Source organism: Manis pentadactyla, chromosome 10 (genome assembly GCF_030020395.1).
Source record: "Manis pentadactyla isolate mManPen7 chromosome 10, mManPen7.hap1, whole genome shotgun sequence".
In the NCBI taxonomy this organism is placed as follows: Eukaryota; Metazoa; Chordata; class Mammalia; order Pholidota; family Manidae; genus Manis; species Manis pentadactyla.
Window position 1 is genome coordinate 75069120 of NC_080028.1, and position 25358 is coordinate 75094477.

General features: G+C 43.5%; 1 protein-coding gene across 3 annotated transcripts in view; it reads left to right on the top strand.

Annotated features, from left to right (window-relative positions):
• TMC5 (transmembrane channel like 5) overlaps positions 1-24231 on the top strand; it is a 50851-nt gene extending 26620 nt beyond the window's left edge. For 2 of the 3 annotated variants that reach the window (XM_036917081.2, XM_036917085.2), the window contains 14 exons: positions 1528-1679; positions 3288-3432; positions 4393-4548; positions 7077-7228; positions 10620-10698; positions 11458-11555; positions 12888-12983; positions 15717-15792; positions 15969-16102; positions 18213-18386; positions 19649-19727; positions 21551-21655; positions 22802-22844; positions 23616-24231. In XM_036917081.2, the coding sequence (XP_036772976.2) occupies positions 1528-1679; positions 3288-3432; positions 4393-4548; positions 7077-7228; positions 10620-10698; positions 11458-11555; positions 12888-12983; positions 15717-15792; positions 15969-16102; positions 18213-18386; positions 19649-19727; positions 21551-21655; positions 22802-22844; positions 23616-23662 (1536 nt within the window). In that variant the 3' untranslated portion in view covers positions 23663-24231. Of the gene's footprint in view, positions 1-1527; positions 1680-3287; positions 3433-4392; positions 4549-7076; positions 7229-10619; positions 10699-11457; positions 11556-12887; positions 12984-15716; positions 15793-15968; positions 16103-18212; positions 18387-19648; positions 19728-21550; positions 21657-22801; positions 22845-23615 lie in introns of those variants that run through there. The other variant, XM_036917084.2, reaches the window with a different exon arrangement.
• Positions 24232-25358: the final 1127 nt, after the last annotated feature.

Consider the following 25358-nt stretch of genomic DNA (forward strand, 5'->3'; position numbering starts at 1 on the left):
AACACATACATACCTATATAGGTAGATACAGAAGTAAACATTTTCTTTTTAAATAAAAAGGGGATAGGATACTACAAGTCTTGCTTTGAAATTTTATTTCAAAATTTTATTTATCCTGAGCTTCTATAAAGATCCACATTATTCTTTTTTACCAGCAACCATAATTTATTTCAGCATACAGCCCCTTGTGAGTTCATCTTCTAGAAGGGATTTCTGCCATTGAGATTCTGTAGATGAAAGATTGATACACTACAGCTCAGGGCCTATACCTAAATCTGGTCTGCTACCTACTTTTGTACAGCCTGCAAACTAAGATGGGTTTCTACATTTTTAAATGGTTGAAAGAAAAATCAAAAGAAGGATAGCATTTTGAAAATACAACAATTATATGAAATTAAAATTTGTGCCCCTAAAGAAAGTTCTTTTAGGACATGGCCACATGCCTTTGTGTATGTGCCTGTGCTGCTTCCCTGCTTAGGTGACAGGTGGAGTCCTTGCTGCAGCTGCCATGTTGGCCTGCCAAGCCAAAGATAGTTACTAGATATTATCTAGCAGAAAAAGAAAAAAGGTTGCTTACTCTTGCAGTAGAATGTTCAAAGTAAGACTCTTCCATTCCAACCTTTTTGTTTTTCTGTTAACATTTTTTGCCTTGGGGTAGATGCGTTAAAATGAAATTATTGTGTAAATTTCTCCTTCGTTTTTGTCTCACTACTGTGTATATTCTGTATATTTGCATATATGAAACAGTTTACTATGAAAAATTTGGAACATCCAGGAAATAAATAGTAATAAACACCCTTATGCCCACAACATGGATTTTAAAATTGTTAACATTTTGCCATATTTGTTTTATGTTACTATTTTTGGAAGCATTTTATAGTAAATTACAGACATTAGGATATTTCACTCCAAATTTCTTCAGCATGCATCTCTGAAAAATAAGGGTGCTTTCATGCAGTCACTATGCTATTATTACACCTAACAAAATTCAAAATTAATATTGTCTGAAATCCAGGCCATAATTGAATTTTTCCAAATGTCCCCAAAATGTCTTTCATTGCTCACTTGTTGCAGAAACTAGGCCAGTTATTATGTAGGTTCCAATGTCCTACCTTCTGAAATTGGTTGTTTCCTTGTGGTGTCTCTAATTTGTTCCTCTGGCCTTGTAGTTCCTAAAAATTGAAATTTAGACGTAAAGGCTTGATTTACTTCATATGAACCATGTTTGACCAAAGTATGTAATAGATAACAGAGGTGTATGAATGACTGGTTGTCCAGCCTTCAGTCATGCTTTGCTTGGTCACTGGGTCCCTCCATTATAAAGTTACATTGGTTTGAGATTCCTTTTCAACTCTAAGAGCCAAGCAACAAGCTGTCTAGACTTCAGTGGCCTTGTGTGCCCCTTCCTGGCAAAATGTCTAAACTGGTACAAGTTTCTTGCATATGGAAGTGGTCCATTGTGCTGACCATAGTCATTCATCATTTTCTGAGAGGTGCACTTAACCTGGGATTAATTGTTCCTCTCAGGGTTACTTTAGGGACACAGTGATGTACTATGGCTTTTACACCAATTCCACGATCCGGCACGGGAACAGTGGGGCATCCTACAACATGCAGCTGGCCTACCTCTTCACCATCGGAGCCTGTTTGATCATCTGCTTTTTCAGTTTGCTATTCAGGTATGGATTGTCTGCTTCCTGATTCTAAAGTCTTTTTAGATTTAGGCAAAATTCAAGAGACTCGAAAGTCACCCAGGAACCAGTTTCTCTGCAATGTTGACTTTCTATTGTTGTCTGGTCATGTTTTTAAAGAAATTGGTCAGTCTGAAAATAAGGATGCTGTGACACAAGCAGTTATAGGGACAGAAGACACGGAGGGATAATTGTCAAAAGGAGGTCCAGATGTTCAACCTTTGTATTAGTTTACTAGGTCTTCTGTAACAAAGTACCACAGACTGGGGGACTCAAACAAATTAATTTTCTCAAGTTCTGGAGGCTGGAGTCCCAGATGGCGGTGTTGACAGTATTGGTTTCTTCTGAGAACTCTCCTTGGCTTGTAGATGGCTGCCATCTCGCTGTGTCCTCACGTGGTATTCTGGGTCCTAATTTCCCCTTCTTATAAGGACACCAGTGGGTTACAGTGGGCAGAGTGGATTACAGTCCACCCTGATGATCTCATTTTAACTTGAACCTGTCTCCAAATACAGTCACTTTCGTGGGTCTGGGGGTTAGAACGTCAACATATGAATGTTTAGAGGATATGACTCAGCCCATATCAACCTTACGGCCAGCACAATAATTAAAAGTAAAGTGAGATTTCATTTTGTCCTGTCAAACTAGAAGATGTCTCTTAAGCGGCTGTTACTCTGTGGTAGCAACGTTTGGAAAGGGAGCTCCAGTTCACTCAGCATTTTTTAAAGTGCCAGGCTCTGTGCTATGTGCTTCCTGGGCCTGATTTCACTGAGGCCTGCCTACATCTCCATAATAATAGCAGCGTTCTTCTCTATCAAGTGCTTGCTGCTTAAGTGCTACACTGACTTCTATGGCAGACTGAGTAATGCCCCCCACCTCCCAAAGGTGTCCTAGTCTAATCCTCAGAACCTGGGAATATGTTACCTTAAATGGCAAATGGAACTTTGCAAATATGATTACCTTAAAGATCTTAAAATGGGCCACTGTAATCAGAAGGGTCCTTTTAAGTGGGAGGCAGGAGGGTCAAAGTCAGAGACAGAGTAGAAGATGCTCCTTTGCTGGTTTTGAAGATGGAAGGGGCCACAAACCCAGAAATGTGGGCGACCTCTAGAAGCTGAAAAGGCAGACAAACAGAATCTCCCCCAAAGCTTCTTGAAGGAATAGAACTCATCTGACACCTTGATTTTAGACTCATTTTCTGATTTCTGACCTCTAGGAAGAGAATACATGTGTGTTTTAAGCCACTAAGTTTGGGGTAATTTGTTACAACAGCAAGAGGAAGCAAATACACCTTCATAACTCTGTGAAGTGAGTACTAGTATTATCCCCCTAATAGAGATTTGGAAACAGAGGCTCAGAGCATTTGAAATGATAAGGATTCCCTAGCTGGGAATCCAAGACTGGAAACCAGGCTGTCAGATCCCAGAGCCAGCGCTCTCAACCATTATGTTTGTGTTGCACTATTCCAGGACTTAGGGCTGACACTTCCATGGTGCCTTTTGCCATTGGTCATAGGACCTTCCTTTGTTTCAAATCATGCACTCCCCAGTGCCTGTCCTAGTAACTCTTGGGTATTTTGGTTTCTCCCCTCCCTAGCATGGCCAGATATTTCCGGGACAACTTCATTAACCCCCGCATTTACTCCAGAGGGACTGCTAAACTTATTTTTTGCTGGGACTTCACTGTCACTCATGAAAGAGCTGTAAAGCTGAAACAGAAGAATCTTAGTACTGAGATAAGGGTAAGGCAAGCTTGCTTCACACACCTTCCCGTGGCCATTCTTCTCTCCTTCTGTTTGTCTGTAGCCTTTCTTAAAGTAACAGTGTTGTTATTTTGTTATTGCCCATAAGATCAGCCAAAAAAAAAAAAAAAAAACCCCACAAAAACCAAAAAACAAAACACAAAAAACTTAAAAAATGTATAATGCCTGGTGTTGGTGATGGAGTAGGGAAATGACATTTTCATATGACATGGTGGCTTTATGATTGGTACAAACTTACAGGAGGGAGATTTATATAAAAATGTTAAATGTAAATACTTCTTGACCTCCCAGTTACAAGTTTAAAATTTCATCCAGTGGTTTTCAACTTAGGGCACTTTTTCCCCTCCGAGGACATATGGCAATGTCTGGAGACTTTTTGGCTGTTAATTACAGTTGGAGTGGGATCCTACTCGTGTCTCGTGTGTAGAAGCCAGGGATACTGCTGAATATCTTGCGGTTCACAGGACAGCTGCTGTGACACAGAATTGCTGACTGAAAACTTCAGTCATGCTGAGACTGAGAAACCCCAGTCTACAGCAAAAAGTTACTAAAAAGAAAGCAAGCAGAATTTGTAAACAAAGGGGCTTTGATAAGAGGGTCGCCACCGTTAACTTTCTTGGTGGAGATACCCAGCCTTATTCTTCAAGAAAGTTCCATGACCTCAACGTACTTTCCTCAAGAACACAGCCCCAATTTGTTGGTCCCATCTTTTCTCTAAGTTGTAAGAGGCACTTGATGGCAGTTCTTGGCCCATATGAGATTTTCCCACAGATTTCCCATATTCTGTGTTCCTCGTGAACTTTCCCTTCTCTATCACCTGTAGATCTGGGATGGGGTGTGTCTTTAGGAGCCGTGAGTATTCACCTGGTGGGGGTGGTGGGGTCTTTGCAAACACTGGAAAGGGGTCTGTAGGCCAACTTGATTTCTTTGTGTTTATAGGAGAACCTGTCAGAAATCTGTCAGGAGAATGTCAAGTTAATGCTCAATCAGCGGCTGACTCGCTTGTCTGCCCACCTGGCAGCCTGGATCATCTCTACCGGAGTCGCTGCTGCCTGCTGCGTAGCTGTTTATTACCTGGCTGAGAACAACTCAGAGGTAACCAGAGAGGCAGATGCACCGGGATTCAGAGCACAGAAAACCTGGTGAAGGGACCAAATGCCGGAATGGGAGAGAGGTGTTGAGCCTGCTATTCAAACTGGGGTCTGTGGCCAGCAGCATTGGCATCTGCTGGAAACATGTTAAAAACTGCAGAATCTTGGATCTATGGACTCAGGAGCCTGGCTACAGTCTTTTGACTCCTGGCCATGGACTCAGAATCTGCATCCTAACAACGTCCCAGCAGAGAAGCGTGCACATGTCAGAGTGAGCAGCCCTGGGCTAGGGGAGAGATGGGACCTTCAGCTGCAGACCTGAGATTGAGCTCTGGTTTCCTCATTTCTTATTACATCCCTAATGCCTCCCACAGGCTCTGGCACTGAGTAGCCTCAATAAGAGTTGTGATCTGATGGACTTTGGCAAGTGATTTCACCTTTCTGAGCTCTGGATTCCTCCCCTGTAAAATGGGGGTGATCATACCTGGCTTTGTAGGTGTGTGGTCAGGGCTGGAGAAAGGTTTGTGTTCAGTTTCTGGTACTGTGGTGATGAAGGAACATTAATTTTTTTCTTTTTTATGATACGAACTTTGAGACTAATTAGCTGGATGGCCGGGCAAAGTACTGTTTTTCTGTAGGTTTCAGCTTTCTCCTCTGGAAAATGGTGCCAAATGTAGCCAGTTTTGCTGACCTCTAGAATTATGGTACAATTGGTCTGATTATGTCATTTTCTTCAGTGGCTTCCCATTACCCTGAATATAACATCTGTTCTCTGTGGCATGACTGATTGATCTTTCATGCTCTGACCCCTGTCCACATCTTTAGCCTCAACACCCCACAACCACCCATATCCTACACCAGCAACACTAATTAGTGCATCCGTAGTTCCCTGAACACACCATGCTTTTCCTCGTCTCTGGGTGGGAAACATGAAGTTCATTTTGTACCTGACCTCTCCTACTTCCCTTTGTCTGCCAAATTCCTCCTCCTTTTCTAGACCTCTGCATGGATGTCACTTCCTCCAGGAAGCCTTCTTCCACAACCACCACTGCTCTAACTAGGCTGAGTCAGGTGCCCCTGACTCTGCAAGTTTTCCCTGTGCACTTGTCACACATACCTGCTTATGCATCTGTGTCTTCAAAAGACCATAGCCAGGCTCCTGACCCAATACCTGGTACAAAGAAGGCACTCAACCAAATGGATGAATAAGTGAAGGAGAAGCCAGAAAGAAAATGGGCATGGGATTATACAAACCTAAGCACTTGTCACTAAACGTATGCAGGCGTGCCCTCAAAGAGGGGAAATTGAGTCACAGTCTTTATCGGCTTGACAATGCCTACCTAGGGTAGGAACTGTGGCTGGGCAGCTGTTAGGCATAAATAAGATCTCTCAGTTCCGTCTTCATCCAGGAGTTTTCTCCAGGCCCACCTGAGGTGAAGGAGGGTGACTAAGAGGTGAGGAAGCAGAAAAGAATCATTCTTGTTATTGGGGCATCTGCTCTCTGCCTGGCAGGATGAACCTTTTGCACAGCTCCAGGGCCCACTGTTCACATGCAGCTGCAGTTGTGTGTGAACGGTGCAGCAGCTGTGCTGCTTAGGGGCCAGGCCTTGCCTTGTTTGGTCTCATTATATCCTTGCCTCTGTGGGTTATGTGGTCATCCCCCCACTGTACAGGTGGGGAAAAGAGGCTCAGACCCTGCAGCTTATAAGCAGGGGAGGGAGGCAGCACTTAAACCCAGGTTATCCAGGATCCAAAGATACTGCCAAAAGTGTGCAAGTGGTGCTTTCAAACCCATCCAGAGATAGATGGAGGCAGCATCAAGCCTGGGGGAGGGCAATATGGGATGTCAGATGAGTCCACTAGAGTCCCTTACTCCAAGGACACCTGGCCGAGAGCTTGGGCTCCACTCGGAACAAAACCGAGGGTGCAGTACTCACGTGAAGGAGGTGTACCTCTCTGGACCTCATACAAAGGTGTGGCATGGGTTAGCAGAGGCTGCTGTTCCCCTTAATTCAGCCCCCAAGGGCATGCAGAGCCTGGTAAAAGTGAGCAGGGCCATGCGGGACTGAGAGGAGAAATTCCACGTGACCCAAACCCTGTGCTGTGGTGCAGCAGACTCAAGCTCTTGCTCCACGAGCCAGGAAGCACATTCTCATTGCCCCAGGCCTCTTGGTAAGGTAGGATAGTCACAGAACAGCTGTGTGTGTCATGCCCCCAAGTCAGATAGACCTGGGTTCAGATCTTCCACTTCTTGGCTTGGTGATCCTGGGCAAGCATCTTTGCCTCTCTGAGTCTCAGTTTGCCAGTCAGATAAATCCGTTAAGAACTACCTGCTGGGCTGCAGTGGGGATTAAGTGCCATCATGTGGGTAACGCTTGGCATAGCTTAAGTGCTCAGTAACCAGTAGCATGACAGCAACTCAGAGGGGCTACTTCTGCAGTTTTCCAGGGGGCAGAGGGGGTCTTCTGAGTGAAGCAGAGAGGAGTCCAGTGCACGCTTGGCATCTCGATTCTCTCCCTCTATCCTTTGCAGTTCCTGAAGAGCCACAGGAACCCTGGGGCAGTGCTGTTACTGCCTTTTGTTGTGTCCTGCATCAACCTGGCTGTGCCACGCTTGTACTCCATGCTCAGGCTTGTGGAGCGGTATGAGATGCCACGGCACGAAGTCTACATCCTCCTCATCCGGTAGGTGTGTTTGTCACACACAGCACCAGCCTCCATTTCCATGGAGGGAGATGGGGTGGGAGCTAGAAAGAGTTCTGCTTAGTAGCAAAGTTCTGTCTTCCCGAAAGAATTTCAAGAGTAAAATGTTTATATGGTATGGATTAATAGCCATCAAATCTGAAGATCTCTGAGAATATAGTTAAAGACATCTGCCTTTTGCTCAAAGTAATGCTGAGGATTAACATAGTTCTCTGGGATGTACAGATGTGTGGGTTGTGCACTGCACAGAAGTTCTTGGTGAGTTGTTACATGGGGACTGAAATTATCCAGTGTTCTCATTAGTCACACTGTGAGACCTGTTATGCACTGCATCAGCTGGGAGGAAGAGATGCCTTTTTATAATTACCCATCCAAGTGCTTCTGGCAATTCATTGGCTGGAAGGGGAGTGTCTTTTGTGATTCCCACAGAAGCGTTGTATGTGCTACAGGCAACTCCAGGGTTTTGATTTTAAAAATGCAGAACACTACGCAAATTTAGTTCTTACTGCTTTTTCCTGGCTAGTTCCCTGACCAGTTCCTGGTTATGGCGTTTTTAATAAGAAGCTGTACAGTGCAGATTGAGTTTCTTTACTGATCGATTCCAGAGCTCATTGCCTCTCAGATCTGGCTCCTGATGAGCTCTCCAACCTCATTTTCTACCCCTCTCCCCCTAGCTGAATGCCCCCTCTCCCAGCTGACTGTTTACAAACATGCCAAACTGCATACTCACCTTTGGACCTTTGCCCAGGCCATTCCTCTTTCTGGAATGCTCTTCCTCCAGATACCACATCTATGTTTATATTTTGTTCATACAGATCTTACACATTTTTGTTACTGTTAAATTTATGACAAGGATATTTACACACACACACACACACATCCAGGTTTTAGGTCAGGATTTGGGGAACTACAGCCTGAAGGCCCAGCCTGCCTCCCATTTTTTTATCAATTAAGTTTTATTGGAACATGACCACACCCATTTGTTGACTTATTGTCTGCGGCTGCCCTCCAGCTATAACAAAGTTAAGTAGTTGTGACACAGACTGTATAGCCCATGATGTTGAAAATATTTACTGTCTGGCCCTTAACGTAAAAAGTTTGCTGACCCCCTCTTTAGATCAATGTTTAGTTAATCTATGCATGTATTATTTTCCTGAAGAAAAAGCCCTAGCAAGCCTTTCTTCTACCCACCCTATACCACTAGATGCCTCTTTTCCATGGTTAGAAACAATTGGAATTTTTTAAATTAAAAAAAATGAAATTTTCCATTTTTACCATTTTTAAGTATATAATTCAGTGGTGTTAAGAGAGTTTTTAAAAAACATATTCATTAACAATAAGTTTCACTGGCTTCGTTGCTCACCAGTAGTTGCTAGATGTATTCTACTTACAACCTTATTTTTCCTCTTTATTATTAACAGAAGATAAATTATGTTGGAGTAGGTCTGGGGATGGCCAAATTTCTAAGGACTTCCATGTTCCAACGTATCTTTTCTACTTTAATGAGGGTTTGGATGGGCCAAAGACTCTATCCTGACTAATGTCTTCCAAAGTCCCCAGGTATTGCTCTAAGATTTTTCTGGTATCTGTTGTGGTCAAATAATCACCCAGCTGCCCTTCCTAGACCCATCGTATCAGCGGGTGGAAGTGAGCAAGGCCACACAGGAGTGGGAGGAGAAATTCCATGTGACCCAAACCCTGTGCTTGGCTTCAGTTCTTAGCTCCAGGGATCCCTGTAACTACCACCATCTGAGGCTGTCCTCTGCTGAATTTGTTTTAAGCTGGGATTTTCTCCAGTTTTATTTCTCCATCCAAGCCCCTTTCATCTTTCTGTCTTTCTATCCTTTATTTCTTCTTTCTGTATTCCATAAATTCCTCCAGATTACTGGTCTGTTCATGATGACTTGACTTGTTTTCCATTGCTTTTGTTACCTTTTAGCTTTTAACATTTCTATGATTTCAGTAGAATTTGGATGGTGGGGTAGCGGCCATGTATGCTCAGCGTGCCATTTCGAACCAATCGCTTTGTTATTTAGTTTGCATCTTCCTGATCACTAGAGAAGTTAATTGTCCTTTAAGATACATTAGCCATTTGTATTGCTTCACAAAATGTTCAAAATTTTCTCTACATAAAGAGGAAATGGGAAAGCTCAGAAATACACAATTCTTTTTCAACCAAGAGAAGCTTTTCTCAGCCTGGAAGAGTATGTTTTCAAGTTTAATCTGGAGCCACACTGCAACAAAAGAATACTATTGATCTCGTAAATATTGGAGGTCTACTTTGGGATAGGTGCTGGGTGGGAAGGAAGTTGGGGATCTGGCATTGGAAAAGACAGATCCTGTTCCTTTCCTTCACGGATCTTTGAAGGTAACACAATGGTTCTCAACCTTCAGCATGCACCAGAGTTACCTGGAGGGATTGCTTGGCTTTATCCCCAAGGTTTCTGAGTCAGTGAATCTGGAGCAGAGCCTGAAAATTCACCTTTCTAGCAAGTTATAGATGATGCTAATGCTGCTGGTCTGGGACAACCACACTTTGAGAATCACTGGTCTAGTGGCACATGATTTTTGGCACACAGATGCCGAAGCCTTATTAAAACCAGCAGGTAGCAATTTAGGCAGAGTGACTGGGTTTAAGAGCTCAGACACTGAAGTCAGATGTCCCTCAGTTTGAATCTTTGTCATACCTCTGACAAGCTGCATGACCTTGGACACATTATTCCATCTCTCTGAGCTTCAGTTTCCTCATCAGTAAAATAGGTATAAAATATTATCTGCCTGATGATAGAATTGTAAAAATTAAAAGGGATGATTCAGTAAAATTCTTAGCACAATGTACTGTCCATGGTCAGTACCTAATGAAAGTACATACATTTATTACAATGAGAAATGAAATCAAATAGTTTGGTCATGCACCAAAGGAGGGTATATCAGTCAAAATCAATTAGGTTCCACTGCAGTGACCAACATCTCCCCTCCCCCGGATCTCAGGGCCTTAAGACACCAAGGTCTCTTTCTTGCTCATGCTACATGTCCATTGGGGGTTGGCGAGGAAGGTTTGCTTGTGTCAGTCATGCAGGGATCCAGGCTGAGAGAGCAACAACCGTCTTAAATATTGCTGATGGCCTTTCCAAAGGGAAGACAATGAGTTCTGGAAAGTCTCAGGGGCATTTAAGTGCTCCAGCCTAGAAATGACACAAAATGACACACATCACTTCGGCTCACGGCTCATCTAGCAGAACTAGCCATAGAGCCCCGTTCCAACCACAGGGCAGGGCGGGAATTTCAGTCGTGCCCAAAAAGAAATATTAGCAAACAGCATTCCTGACTGCCCTGGAGGGTAATGACATTTGTTTCCTCTTCTGTTACTTAGAAACATCTTTCTGAAAATATCCATCATTGGAATTCTTTGTTACTATTGGCTCAACATTGTGGCCCTGGCTGGCGAAGAGGTAAGATTTCCATGCTGTTCTGCCTTATGTTTGCTTTCATGAACTTTGACCACCAGGAAGGAATTGAGTTGCAAGTTTCTTAAGAGGTTCTGCTCATGAAATTAGATCAGGTGTCATGTTACCCTTCTGTCCTTGTGTCCATCCATTTATCCATTCCATCCACCTGTCTATCCGTCCATTTATCCATCCATCCTTTGGCCATGCACCCAAAACTTCGCTCTCCTCTTTAACCAAACCTAAAAGCTCCTAGTCCATCTGCTCAAAATAGCACTGACTTCCTTCAGTGGGAATTGTTTCATAAACTAATTCAGCCTTCTAGTTTATGCCAGCCTGCTAAATCTCTAGGCCACTTTCCTAGTCAAGCAGCTATTAATTGATTTTTCATAAGGTTAATAAGCAAAAAGAGTGGAGGCATTATGAGTCATCGACACCGTCTGCTCTCACTAGCTGAGATGTGGAATCCAGAGGGTACAGGATAGAGATGAAAAGTTTTAAGAGGAGAGATAGTGAGAAGGGAACATTTGGGTATGTGTAGAGAGCAAGCCTTAATAGGGAAAGGGGGGAGCACAGAAAGGGATAAACATCCTTGAAAACCAACAGGCAAATGGTGAGTTTCTGCCTAGAGTGTGTCTGCTTTCCTGGGTTTACAGGGACAGACTGAGCCACCAGCCTTGTCCTAATGAGTCCAGGTTGCCAGGAACAGAATTGAGGAGAGACAACAGCCCCTTCCCACATCCTGATTCTTGTTTAACCTTTCAGTGTTGGGAAACCCTCATTGGCCAGGAAATATACCGGCTCCTTCTGATGGATTTCGTGTTCTCTTTAGCTGATTCCTTCCTGGGGGAGTTCCTGAGGAGGTATTTGTCCGTCTTAAGTAATTAGTACCTGAGGTTGTAACCAGAGCCATGATCTTGGCTAAGCAGGAAGTATGGGTCCCTTACATGCTTTAACATTGTTTTAAGTCTGCCTGTTGTCCCTTAGGATATTGATTTCTTTTGAATTATCTGAAGTTTCACTTTGACCTGATAGTCTTGTTGTCAAAGTCCATTTGGTTCAGTTAGCCCTTTACAATCTTCTCTTCAAAAAAAAAAAAAGTTCTAGAAATAAAATGCAGAAACTGAGAGCCATTTGAGATCTTCAATACTGTAGATAATTTTAATATTATAGTGTATATCCCTCCAGATTTTTCTACGCACATACTGCTTTGTATGTGTGTGTGTGTGTGTATCCCATATACACTATATAACTGTCAAAGACAAAAATGGGGTCACACTGCAAAATCATTGTGGATTGTTCATCTTATCACTATGCTTTGGCATCTTTCCATGCCACTGCATACAGGTTTATCTCTTGATTCATCTAACTGAATTGAATTAATGTACGAACTTTTATTTTAGACCCAGATATATAGAATTAAGGCAGTGTTGTCATTGGTCTATGTGTTGTCCTCTTTATTTATTTGTTTATTTTTTAATAACATGATGATCATCTCATTCCTTATTAGACATTTACATAGTTCTGCAAGCTGCCCTAGTAATAGTGATATGAATCATAAGGCTGATTCTTTCCCCAGAGGTAGAGGGAATGTCAGATTTCCTCAGGCTGCCCAAGCTCTACTTTATTCCAGCCTCTGTCCTGGGTCTGGACATAAAGGTGAGAAAGTGTTTTTTTGACAGTAATTTTTTACTGGCAGCTCCACTGTATGAAGAATACAGAGTGGTCTCACATTTCCTCTGAGAAAACAGAGATCTTGATTTTTTCCTTGTGGATTTAGAAAACAGAAACACTATTAATTTGATAGCAGTAACCAAAAACTGACAGGTTTTTCAGATTATTTGGGTTGAGAGGTGCTGGTCCCTGAAAAAAATTTTAGCAAGCAAAGGATTATACACACGAGATAATAGATGGGATGGTTTAAATAATATCTATCATTGACTTATAATTAATTAGGTATTTAACTAATAGGTGGGATAATTTAATCTCTAGCATTTTTTAACTTAGTGGTACCCCCATTTGAATGCATTCTGCTAATTCCATTTTCCAATGCTTATACTCGGAACTTGTGAAAAATTTGCAAGGGAGTTTATGGCTTTATTTCAAATTGGTGAGGGTCTCCTGTGTTGATTGTAAGGAATCTTTTGAAGGAGGGAGTTGATGGTTTGGGTACTAAACTCAGTACGTTTTCACAGAATCATTGGGATGCGGTTTGTCATGAGCCGTGGCCTACAGGAGTTTGACATTGCCAGGAACGTCCTAGAGCTGATTTATCCACAAACTCTCGTGTGGTAAGTTTTGAGAATCTTCTTTCTGCCCAGTGGTTCCTGCACAGCTGTGGAGAGCCCCAGAATCTGTTGTTCTCAAAGCTGCATGGATGATAGCAAATCCAGCCAACCTGAGAACCATGTTTTATGTCGCGGACTGTTCTCTCCCTTTATGAGGCCTTGAGGACTTCAGGCAAGAATCAACACAGAGCAGGGATCCCAACCTTGAGGCCCTCAAGGCCCCTAGATCATATCCAGCCTACAGGTGTGTTCTGCTTGTCCCACACAGCACTTCCTCTAAAAATATGAATTAACCACCAATATGTAAAAATCACATAAAATTTAAAATTTCTCACTTCTTGCCAAAAAAAAAAGGAACGACGTAGACCATCTCCCAGCATGGTAACAGTTGGCTGGGCCTTGAGCTGGGATGAGCATTTCCGGCTTGCCACAGTTCTCACTTTGGTCTATTGTTTCCCCAACATCGGTTTCCCATTTCCCTTTGCCCTTGTGCCGTTAGTTTCCTTATGACCTGGCCTGCTTTCTCACTTACCTACTTCAAAGAGTGTAGGTGAGGATTTAATGTGAAACCTACATGCTAAGTACTTATGAGAACCTGACTCAGAAATGTTTCCTAAGTGGGGATTTTGATATTATGGCTGTTGTTCCCCTTATGAGCACTCTTTTTTTCAAATTGTGGTGAAAAAAAATACATATTATTTGCCATCTCAACCATTTCTTAATGTACAGTTCAGTGGTGTACATTGTTGTGCACAGGTCTCCAGAACTCTTTTCCCTCTTGTAAAACTAAAGCTCTGTACCCATTAAACAACTGCTAATTTCCCCCTCCCCCAGCCCCTGGTGACCACCAGTCTACTTTCTGTTTCTCTGGGTTTATTCTAGATACCTCATATAAGTGTAATCGTATAGTGTTTGTCTGTTTGAGACAAATAAACCCTTATTTCCCTTAGTATAGTGTTCTTAGGTGCATCCATGTTGTGGCATGTATCAGTATTTCCTTACTTTCTAAGGCTAAATGATATTCTGTTAATCTGTATACCACATTTTTGTCTGTCCTTTCATCCATGGATAGACAGCTGGGTTGCCTCTACTTCTCGGCTCTTGTGAATAATGCTGCTATGAGAGTGGGTGTGCAAATATCTCTTTGAGACCCTGCTTTCAGTTCTTTTACATATATATCCAGAAGGGGAATTGCTAGTTAATATGGTATGTATGAGCACTCTTACGCTTTTTGTTTTTTTAATAACTAATGTGTATACATCATCTAAGGTAATAATCCTAAAGCTCCCTGTACCGAGTGCTTACTTCGGCCAGGTTTTTGAACCCTGAGTCCTCATGCCACTGACTGTTTGATGAACCTTCCAAAAGGAAATGTTAGCAGCAAGGGAAAAGTTACATTCAAAGATGGCCATTATTATTACTGGGCCTTTAAAGTTTTTGTTAACATATTGTAAATAAGCACAATTTCAAACTCATATTCCTTTTCTTTCCACTGTGGCAATTTAAGATTTAACCTCCCGTAGGGTTTAGGAGAATATTGCCTTTGATGGTGAGCTTTGAAAGGAGGTAACATAATGACAGAAAAGGAGTGCACGTCAGGGGTGGAGGCAGAGAAGAGGAGAGGAAAGTGCCTCTCGAACTTCAGCACACCAGCCTGCTGATTGGTGGGCATGCCACACATCGCCTGTGTTGTTTTCTACTTAATACTATCTTTTAAATTGTTTGCCTTTTTTTGGTATTTAATACATGTTCAAAGGAATCTATTTTACAATCATCAGTGTAAAACCAGTGTTATTGGCAGAAATTGCGAGTAACTTGAAAAATAAAATCAATAATGTCACAGTTGTTAAATTCTAGCTAGATGCTGCTGTCTGCCAAGGCTCTCAATCTTAAGTCTGCTCCTTTTTTTAAAAAATTGGGAGGTTGGCAAGAGTTAGGCATCAAAGACATTTTAGCACCAAACTGATGTTTTCTTCTTTTGGCACTCAGGAGCACTGAGGGGTTGAAGAGGAAATATCCTCATTTGTGACTCCGTGCAGTCCAGTGCCTGCCGCTGCAGGATCTCAGTGCCCTGGAGAGGGAGGGGCCCATGCCCCCCATGTGGGACAGCTGGGGCAGGGCTTGCTGAAGGCCATCTGGCTGTGCGGGTGGGGCCCTTCACAATCTCTTTTCCAGGTCTGGGAAGAGAGCCGCTGAGGACACTGGGTCTGGCGGGATTTCCCTGGTTTGCAGAGGTGGAAGCAGTCTTCCTCTGTGTTCATCGTTAGGGTGGCCAAAGCAGACCTGGGGGCTTAAACAACACACATTTATGTTCTCACGATTCTAGGGCCTAGAAGCTCAAGATCAAGGTGTGGGCAAGGTTGCTTTTTCCTGAGGCCTCTGTCCTTAGCCTGTAGATGGCTGTCTTCTCCCTGGGTCCCCACGTGGCCTTCCCTCTGGTATATCTGTGTCCTCTTCTCTTCTTTTAAGGATGCCAGTCAGATTGGGTGAGGAACCACCCTAGTGACCTTATTGTATCCCAATCACCTCTTGAAAAGGCTCTGTTTCTAAATACAGTCACATTCTGTGGTCCTGGTGGTTAGGACTCCGGCATATGAATTTTGTAGGGACATGATTCAGCCCACAGCACCATGTGTCCCTTCCACACCCCAAATCTGCTCTGCCCCCACTCCCCACTCCCCACTCTGTGTCTCCATGTTTCCCTGACCTCTGACACTCACTCTGTCTCCCTCATAGGATTGGAACCTTCTTCTGCCCTCTGCTGCCCTTTATCCAAATGATTACTCTTTTCATCATGTTTTACGTCAAAAATGTGAGTCAGTCTGAAGTTGGAACCAGTTTGCTTTGCTGAGAGTCAAGTGTGACCTCGTGGTGGCTGGCATTGGGGGTTGGGGAGGGGGTGGGGAGGGATCAGGAGGTGGTGCATGGCTGGGCCCCTCATCTGCTCTTTGGGCCACACATGGTGGGTGGCTGTCACTCTTTCTTCAGATCAGCCTGATAATGAATTTTCAGCCTCCAAGCAAAGCCTGGCGGGCCTCACAGATGATGACTTTCTTCATCTTCTTGCTCTTTTTCCCATCCTTCACCGGGGTCCTGTGTACTCTGGCCATCACCATCTGGAGGTAGGACATGGCTGCCTTGTGGTGAGGTTTTAAGATGGGGTGCGTAAGTGTTTTAAAAGGTATTTATTATTTTATTACATTCCAGGTCCAGAGCCCAGAAAGGACACTCTAATTCTAGAATAAACCATTTCTGCAGTTTTATTATCATCCAGGTACAGCAAGACCAGTAGATCAGAGACAACTTCCATGAAAAAGATACCCCGTTATACTCCTAGATCAGAACAGAAGCAGGGAGACCGCACCATAGGGAGCCGCATGGGGAAGCACTGGGTTTGGGCAGGAGGCAGAGGGAGTGAGGAGCAAATGTGAGTAAGAGCCTTTTTTGTGGTTTCCCTGGGAAGGAACCAGTGAGGCAAGGTAAGCAGGCGTAGGACTGACTAATTTGAATAATTTCAGTGAACTCTGGGATGTAGAGGCTGTCTGGGCTTGTCTGGTACCTGGCCTTGGGCGATTAGAGCAGGTGAATTAGTGGCTCAAGAGTGTGAGAGCTTGACAGAGGGAAAGTGTCAACATCACAGTAAAAAGACATACTTAATACAGTGCTGCCCCAGTTCCCTTGGTGACAAGCAGACACTGCAACCAAGGGAGGAGGCATAGCCTAGCTTGGCCACCACCATTGGTGCTCACAGTCACGGTGACCACAGATTCCTCTCTCCCTGGAAATACTGACGCTGCCTAGAGTGGGGAGAGGCCGGTTCTCCACAGCAAGGACTGAGCTTCAGCAAAGTGAACCGAAAGGCCCTGTGTGAGCTGGCTCCCTCCTACCACTTCAGCCACACCCCCTGTGGCTCCTTCCTACCCAAGGGCCACAGCTCTTGCTCCATTCCTGGGGCCCTGAGAGCCCCTCCCCACACCAGGTGGGGTCCTTGGCTTGAAATGCTCTCCCCACTCCATTAGTTTGGTGGCCTTCTTTCCAGCCTCTGCTTCTCACTCAGAAGTCATCTCCAAGACCTGATTTCGTGACCATCCTGGTCTACTGTCAGTGCTACCTCTTCTCTCAGAGCAGTTTCTTGTCTTCGTTCCACAGTTCACAATCAGAAGTGCCTTCCTTTGAATCTTTAGCTGCATAATTATCCATCTTTGGTTGTGCATCTTTTCCACTAAAATGTAAACCTGAGAGGGCAGGGACCATGTCTGTCTGTTTACTGTGGAATCCCCAGGGCTTAGTGTCGCACAATGCCTGGTACAAGTGTAATAAACCTTTGTAGAATGAATGAATGAATGAATGGAAGGAATGAATGAAATGGAATGACTGAATGAATGAAATGGAAGGAATCAAATGGAAGGATTTGAATGAAATGGAATGAGTGAGTGAATTGGAATGAGTTCAATGAAATGGAAGAATTGAATGAAATGGAAGGAATGGATGAATCAAATGTAATGGAAGGAATTGAATGAATGAATGAAATGGAAGGAATTGAATGAAATGGAAGGAATTGAATGAAATGGAAGGAAGGAAGGAAGGAAATGGAAAGAATGGATGAATGAAATGGAAGGAATGGAATGAAATGGAAGGAATGGATGGAGGGAGGGAAGGAGGGAGAGAGGGAGGGAGGGATATGTGTAGAAGTGTGTGGAACTGGAGCCATCAGGAACCCAAGTGGCTTAGAGCAGGCTACTGTTTCATGATACCCTTGCTTCTCTCTCTACACCTACTCTTTTCTCTCTCTTTAGAACCCGTTCCTTGTTTCTCTCTAGTTTCTGCTTGTTCATACTGCTGACTGCATGTGGCACCATTACTGCAACTTCAGCTTCCATAGATGACAGGTTCCCTCTTTGTATTTTTTAGTTCAAGTTCCCATGAAACAGAACCTGATCACCTCGTTCATTACTTTGAGCCAGGATACCACAGAGGTCATTGCATGCTCTTTGGACTGGCTCCCGTTGGATCAGATGATACCTCAGTCTGAGAGCCAGTCCTCCAAGTGCTGGCCATGAGTATAACACATAGCAGCTGAGGCTATGAGCGAGTAGGTTTCCTTTGGGAGCAGAGTGTGGGTGGGGCAAGAATCACTGGTTCCAGATCCAGAGCCCAGAAAGGACACCGATTATAGAATAAACTAATCCTGATTCTCACATGGGAGATTTTTTCTGTCCCTTGTTTTACCAGATTGAAACCTTCAGCGAACTGTGGCCCATTTCGAGGTCTGCCCTTCTTCATTCACTCCATCTACAGCTGGATTGACACCCTAAGCAAAAGGCCCAGCTACCTGTGGGTTGTTTGGATCTACCAGAACCTCATTGGAAGTGTGCACTTTTTTTTCATCCTTACCCTCATTGTGTTGTAAGTGGGGCTCCTTAGGAAGCTACTGGGGAAAACACTTCATTAACACGAACTGCGGACTGTCCTAGGGATGTTCGCTTGGAAGGCAAAGGGCTACTGCATAGCTTAGTGTTTGGCATGATCCTGACTCTGCCCTTGGACTTTTTAGGAAGTTATTTAATATCTTCTTGTTCTCGTTTGTGTGTGCATGTGTGCCTGTTTTATGAAGAAAGCAATACTTCTGCCCCCTCTTAGGAAACAACATGAAAACAAAACTAAAAAAACTGGATTTGAGGATGCTTAGGAAAATAACACGTGATTCTTTCTGAGACTGTTTATGTTAAAAGGGGTTGAGCATTATTGATGAGTAGGAGAGGGTGCTTTTGTTTTCAAATAAAAAGAGATCTATTTCTGACTTCTTGTGAAAAAGCAGAAGATCTGCCCAGACCGGGCTTATGCTCTTGCATAAACAGTTGGCCGATGCAGTCGTCTGAATGAAACTGACGCTCTCCCTCTTCAGAAGCCCAGCCCTGATGGCGTTTAAGATTGCAGCTCCTCATATAGAGACCCAGGTCCCAAACACAGACTGGTGGAGCCAGCTGATGTCGACTGTAGGGCAACTCCTCAGTTTTCCAGATGGAAGTGGCAAGGCTTAGAGAGATGGGTGACCTGCAGAGACAGGTTCCAGGCTGCAGAGCCTGTTAAGGAGAGAGGAGATAGACCCGAGTCTCCTGGCTCCTGCTCAGGCCCTCCCTTCCCCAAACTGGGTTGCCACTGGCCTCCTTAAAACGGTGAGTTCTCCTAGTGCCTTGCTCCATCAATCTTCTAATTCATTGGGGAGCTTGTTACAAATGCAGACTCTCAGGTCCTACCCCAGTCCTGCAGGATCAGCTGGATTTTAACAAATTTCCAGGAAATCTGTACCACCCTGAAGTTTGAACAACACCATCCAGATTCACAAATTCTAGCTGCACATTAGAATCATGTTTATTTTTTAAAATACTGATGTCTGGCCCCATGCCCAGAGAAGCTCAATTAGTTGATCTGAGGAGGGGCCGTGGCATGAGTCTTTTTTCCACGTCTCTGGTGATTCCGTGTGCAGCCAGGTTGAGAACCATTGTTCTCATGTGTTTCACCTGTAACTCACCGGCACCCACCTTTGCAGGAACACTGCTGGGTCAAGATCTGTTTGCAAGCAAATGTGTCCATTCCTTTGCCCCCAGTTAGTTTGGAGCCTGCGAAACATTGGCACTAATGTCTGCCATTCTTTCCTTCTCTTGCAGAATCATCACCTATCTTTACTGGCAGATCACAGAGGGAAGGAAGATCATGATCAGACTGCTCCATGAACAGATCATTAATGTAAGTCCTGTTGGACCCCTCTCTTCTTTCCCCCTACTTTTTAAACAATTTATAATGGAAACTTCCAAATGAACAGTGAACCCCCACCACCTGCCCACCACCCGGTGCCAACAACCATCAACATTTTCATGCTTATTTCATCTGCACTGCCCCTTCACAAATCTCTGGATTATTTTAAAACAAATACTAGACTATGTACCATTTTATCCATAAAAACTTCTATATGCCTAAGTGATACAGACTTTTTAAAAACATAACCACAGTGCCATCATCACACCTAAAGGAAAACTTAGGGATTCCTTACTATCATCTCAAATCCCGTCAATGATCAAATTTTCCCAATCATCCCATGAAATGTCTTTTTGTTGTATGGTTGTCCAAATCAGGATTTGAAAAAGTGCCACATACAGCATTTGGTCAATACATCACTTAATGTTTCTTTTTTTATCTATAACTGTTCACCCCCTGCTCTCTTCTCCTGCCATTTATTGATGAAGAAACCAAGCTGTTTGTCTTATAGTAGTCCCCACATTCTGGATAGATCTGATTGGCAGCCCTGCGGTGGTTTTAACATGTTTCTCTTTTCATTTCCTGGAAACTGGTGATGAGATTTGGAGGCCTGATTAGATTCAGATTCAACTTTTTAGCCAGAATATTTCATAGATGATGCTATGGAATCACCTTGAGACCTAAAATGTCTTTTATTAGGAGAGTTCAGTGGTCCATGCTCTGTTAGCTTGACCCAGACATCACAAAGCTCCTCATCAGCCTTTTGCCTAATGGATTCAGCAGCCTTTGATGAGTATCGCCTAGAAGGGACTACCAATAGTGATTCTAATTCTAGAATTTCATCAACATATATCAGCTGGAATTCTTCTATAGAAAGTTTTTGCTCATTCAGTGTTTGGTTACCTTGAAATACAGGTCATAGAGGAAAGGCAAAATAAATGCATGATTCTTTCCCTTTATTTACCAGCTTTCAAAACGATGAGCTGGTGCCCTAGGGTTTTCATTTCTTAGGGCTGCCGTAACAAATTACCACAAACTTGGTGACTTACAACAACAGAAATTTATTGTCTCGCAGTTCTGGAGGCTATAAGTCCCAAATCAGGGTTGGCCGGGTTGGTTCCTTCTGAAGTTCCAAGGGAGGGTCTGTTCCATGCCTGCATCCGAGCTTCTGGCTGAGCTTGGCTCTTCTTGGCTTGGGGCTTCATAGCTCCTATCTCTTCTGCCTCCAGCTTTACAAAGGCTGTTCTCTGTGTGTCTGTTTCTCCTCTTCTTCTAAGGACTTGTCATTGGATTTAGGTTCATCCTCATCTAGAATGATCTCATCCCCAAATCCTTCTTTTTATTACATCTGCAAAGACCCTATTTCCAACAAGGGCATATTTATGGATACTAGGGTTAGGGATAATTTGGATGCATCATCTTAAAAGGGAGTCAGGGCAGACTCTGGTAATGCTGGGAGTCCAGACAGGGTTCTCAGGCAGAAGGCAGCCAAAAAGGGGGACATAACAGGCCCTTTGTCCCGGGCCTTCAGACAACGGCATGTATGCTGCTTCCAGCAGCAGGCTTGAGGAGGCTGCTATGCAAGCCTGCCAGGAGAATTGCTTTAGAGGAAAATATTACAGTTCAGGAAGGCTATGGGTTAATAACACTGCTGTGAAATATTTCTTCTCTTTCATCAAGAGGAAACATGGCAGCAGTCTCCATGCAACAACTGGGGCCCTACCTGCCTAAAAATCAACCTCTGTTCCATCGTTTGCTTCTCAATTTCACACCATCATCCATCCTCCATAAATTTTTGTTTTCCTTCTCGGCAGGAGGGCAAAGATAAAATGTTCCTGATAGAAAAACTGACCAAGTTGCAGGATATGGAGAAGAGAGCAAACGCCAGCTCATGCACATCAGAAAGGAGAGGCGTGGAGGTGAGGCTGGAGGCTGCCTTGGGATCCACGTGACACAGATTTGCCCCCCTATGAAAAGTGCATCACAGAACTAGAATCACTCAGGGACACTTCACTTGCTATGTTTAAACATTTCTGTATTTTTTAATTTAACAGATAATATTCATTACTGAACACTTGCCATGCTTGGCCTTGCTCTAGGTCCCTGGTTTTTGTGTGAACATCACAAAGGCCCTCACGGAGCTGCACATGTCTTTTCTAGAACCCAGTCATGCAGAGGTATATCCCACTGAGATGAAGAGTGCCCTGAAATCTCTCTCCACTGTACTAATGGTTCAGTGTAGTCTTCCATATCTTTTCCCCTAGGCTTCTGCAAACATACATGCATCTACTAACGTTTTGTTTTTGTATTTATTATAAAAGTGACGATGTGCTATACACATGGTGTCATAACTTCCCGTCCCTCCCCACTAAGTACTATATCTTGGACATTGTTTCAAACTGTACAATTTGGACATTTGGCTTCTTTCCAGGTTTTTTCTTTTTTAATACTAAAAACTGTATGTAATGAAACATTTTTGTTATAATTATTTTATGTGAGTATTTTGGCCACAGGGCATGAACACGATAATGTTAATAGATTTTGCCATATCATGAAGATTTTACCAATTTTATTCCTACCAAGAGATGCCTGAGACTCTGCCCTAAGTCTGAAGCACTTCCTGGCTTCCTTGGTATCCTGGAGTATACAAACAAAGAGTAAACCCACCTTCATTCCAATGCCACTAGTTTTATAGGTTTGGGTCTTGTCAGAAGAGACCACCACTTGTCATTTACTATTTGTGTGAATTAATACTGTCAGCACAATGTAGGTAAGGGATCTAAAGGTCCAACTCTAAATCCTATGAAGGCAGGGATCAAGTCTGTACCCTTGTAGCTCTAGGTCCTAATATATTACCTGGCATATTGTAGATGCTCAGTAAATATCTGTAAAATGAATGAATGAATGAAATCTCTGTCCCTACAAAGCAGAACATGTTCCATGTTTCTAGGACTCATCCTTGGTCATAATCCGGTGGGGGCTCACAAGTCTTACCAACTATGCGACAGGACCCAGGGTCTACATTCTTTTCCGGTGATGAGCCTGCCTGTTTTCTTCTTTTTCAGCAACCAGACCCTTTGCATGTCAGGGAACATGATGCTACTCATAGTGAGTATTTGAACAGATGTTGAAGAAGACCTAGTTTATCCAGATGATATATCTCCAGACAGAGGGTCAGATATGCTCATGTACCACTTACTCTTTCAATTATAAGAACTGACCCAAACTAGCTTCAGCAGAAAATCTAAGAATAATTTGTGTTTTAGGTGTTTTCAGAAGCTGGAGTTTTCGGTATGTCGCCAGAACTTGGTTTCTTCCTGTTCAGTTCTTTCTCATGTTAGCTCCTTTCTTCAAAGATGCTCTTCCTCATAATTGCAAAAAGGCTTTGTCAGCTTCTAGTATTTTCTCAGATTCCAGTCTGGTGGGAAACAGCGAGAGACCCAGAATTCTCATTATGTCTCTCGGGTCTGACTGGGTGATGTGCCCATGCATTAACCAATTGCTGTGGCCATGAAAACAGGATGATTTCTTGCCCAGATTCGAGTCACAGGCCTCTCTGTAGATAGATGAGGTGTGCAACCCTACAGACCATAGGGAGGAAGAATGGGGAAGGGTGGCTTCCCAGAGAAGATCTGTGGCTGATGCCAGAAGGGGAACGAATGCTGCCGAGGAAACAAAGCGCCCACTCGTCATTGTGGGATAGCATTTACTGATGGCACCCAGCAGTGGGAGTTCAAGGGGGAGAACTGAAGAAACTTTAAAGGAGGAGGCAAGGAAGCCTGAGCAGCTGTGGGATCTTGAAGGCCAATTTGGTCTTTCTGTTGTAGAGATGGGGAAGTGTGTGTCTGGGCTAACCTCTCTTTTCTGTGTCAAACCCAGACCTGCGATTTAGGCGGTCAGTTCAAGAAGGCAATCCAAACGCTTGATGATGACTGTGGTAGCCAGACACCAATCCAATAAGGACAGAAAGGAAAGACGGAACAGCTTCCATGACCCTGGAGCCTTCTGGACCTTCCCAGAAGGGGGATTCCAGCCCTCAGCCAGGAGTGGGAACAGACCATGGTGTAAACACGGAAGTAAAATTGACCATGCCTTGTTGGTTTTTTTATACCCAGATTGCTGACTTTTCAAGATACAAGATTTGGGATTTTCTAATTAAGACTGTTGCAGTATTTAACCTAGTTCACAAAAACCTGGAAAGAAATAACCTGGGAATAATGTATTCAACCTTCAAGAGATGTGCATATGAATTATTGGTCCTTAGCAATCTCTCCTTCCAGATCTTCCAGACCTGGCAAAGGTTTGGAAACTGGTGCTAAGACAAGTGGTCCAGCCCGAATAAAAATGTGATCCTTACTCAGGGATGTGAAGCCTCTGAATTGTGGGACCTGCCTTTGTTCATGACTTTGAACTAAAACATCCCCATTACTCAGAGGTCTCATATGACTTTATTGCATATTGAGTGTACATGGGCCCTGGGGATTGATCTAGGGTTGCGGGTGTGTGGACTGGGACTCTGCCCTTGGGAGGTTTTATATATGACCAAAGTCTCATGTTGAGTCAAACATGAGACTAGTGGTGATGTATGAAATAGATACGTATGTATGTTTGTGTGAAGTGAATGTGTGTGTGTGTGCGTGCGTACATGCATACACATATATATTTAGCATTCTTTTACAGATTTGCCAAATGATTCACAATGCACATTCTTAAACCTGAAGAGCCCATCAGAAAGGTGCAATTACCAAAGTACTCCGAGGGAGAGATCTCCTCTTAAGTAATCACTGGCATGAAATCCAATAGAACTAAATTTTGGAAGCATTTATTACACATTTGAAACATATGCATCCAATCAGTGCTCATTGATTCACTTTTTCATTCACTGATTCATTCATTTCATCACCTGTATTATTTTCTTTTGGTATCATCTTAGCTAGTGGTTGCTGGTAACATTCATTCATTCATTCAACAAATACGTGCCAAGTGGTGGTGAACAACTCAAGACAGTCTCTGCTCTCAAGGACAGTAAACTGCCCTTACTGTCCAGCATGTTAATGTAGACAGAAACTTAATAATGAACCAAAAATTAATTCTAATTGTGATAGGTGCTGTGAAGAAGCAGCCCAGGGACCACGGGAGACTTAACTTGCTGGGGTCAGTGAAGGCAGCCTGCTGGGTTGATGTTTGTAGGATTTTTCCCTCTGTGTCACCTTAATGCTGCCTGTGCTTCTTTGGTTTCTCTACTGAAATGGGAACGCTCTCTGAGGGTATCACTGTAGCGTACTTACCACATGCTAAGGGCTTATATCTGGAATGCTTCTCCATTCCCCTCCATGTCGTCTCCACCTCCACACAGCCCTGCTTCTCTGGAGGTATAAACACAGTAGAAAGTTCTAGTCTGTAGGTCTCACACACACATTTAGACATGAGGATGCTCTTAATTTAACACTTGGTCTTGAGATAGGGGATGTAATAGTTTGCTTGGGCTGCCATAACACAATACTGTAAACTGGGTGGCTTAAACAGTACAAATTAATTTTGTCACAGCCCTAGAGGCTAGAAGTCCAAGATCCAGATGTTGGTGTCCACAGTTTAGGTTTTGTTCTGGGGCCTCTCTCTTTG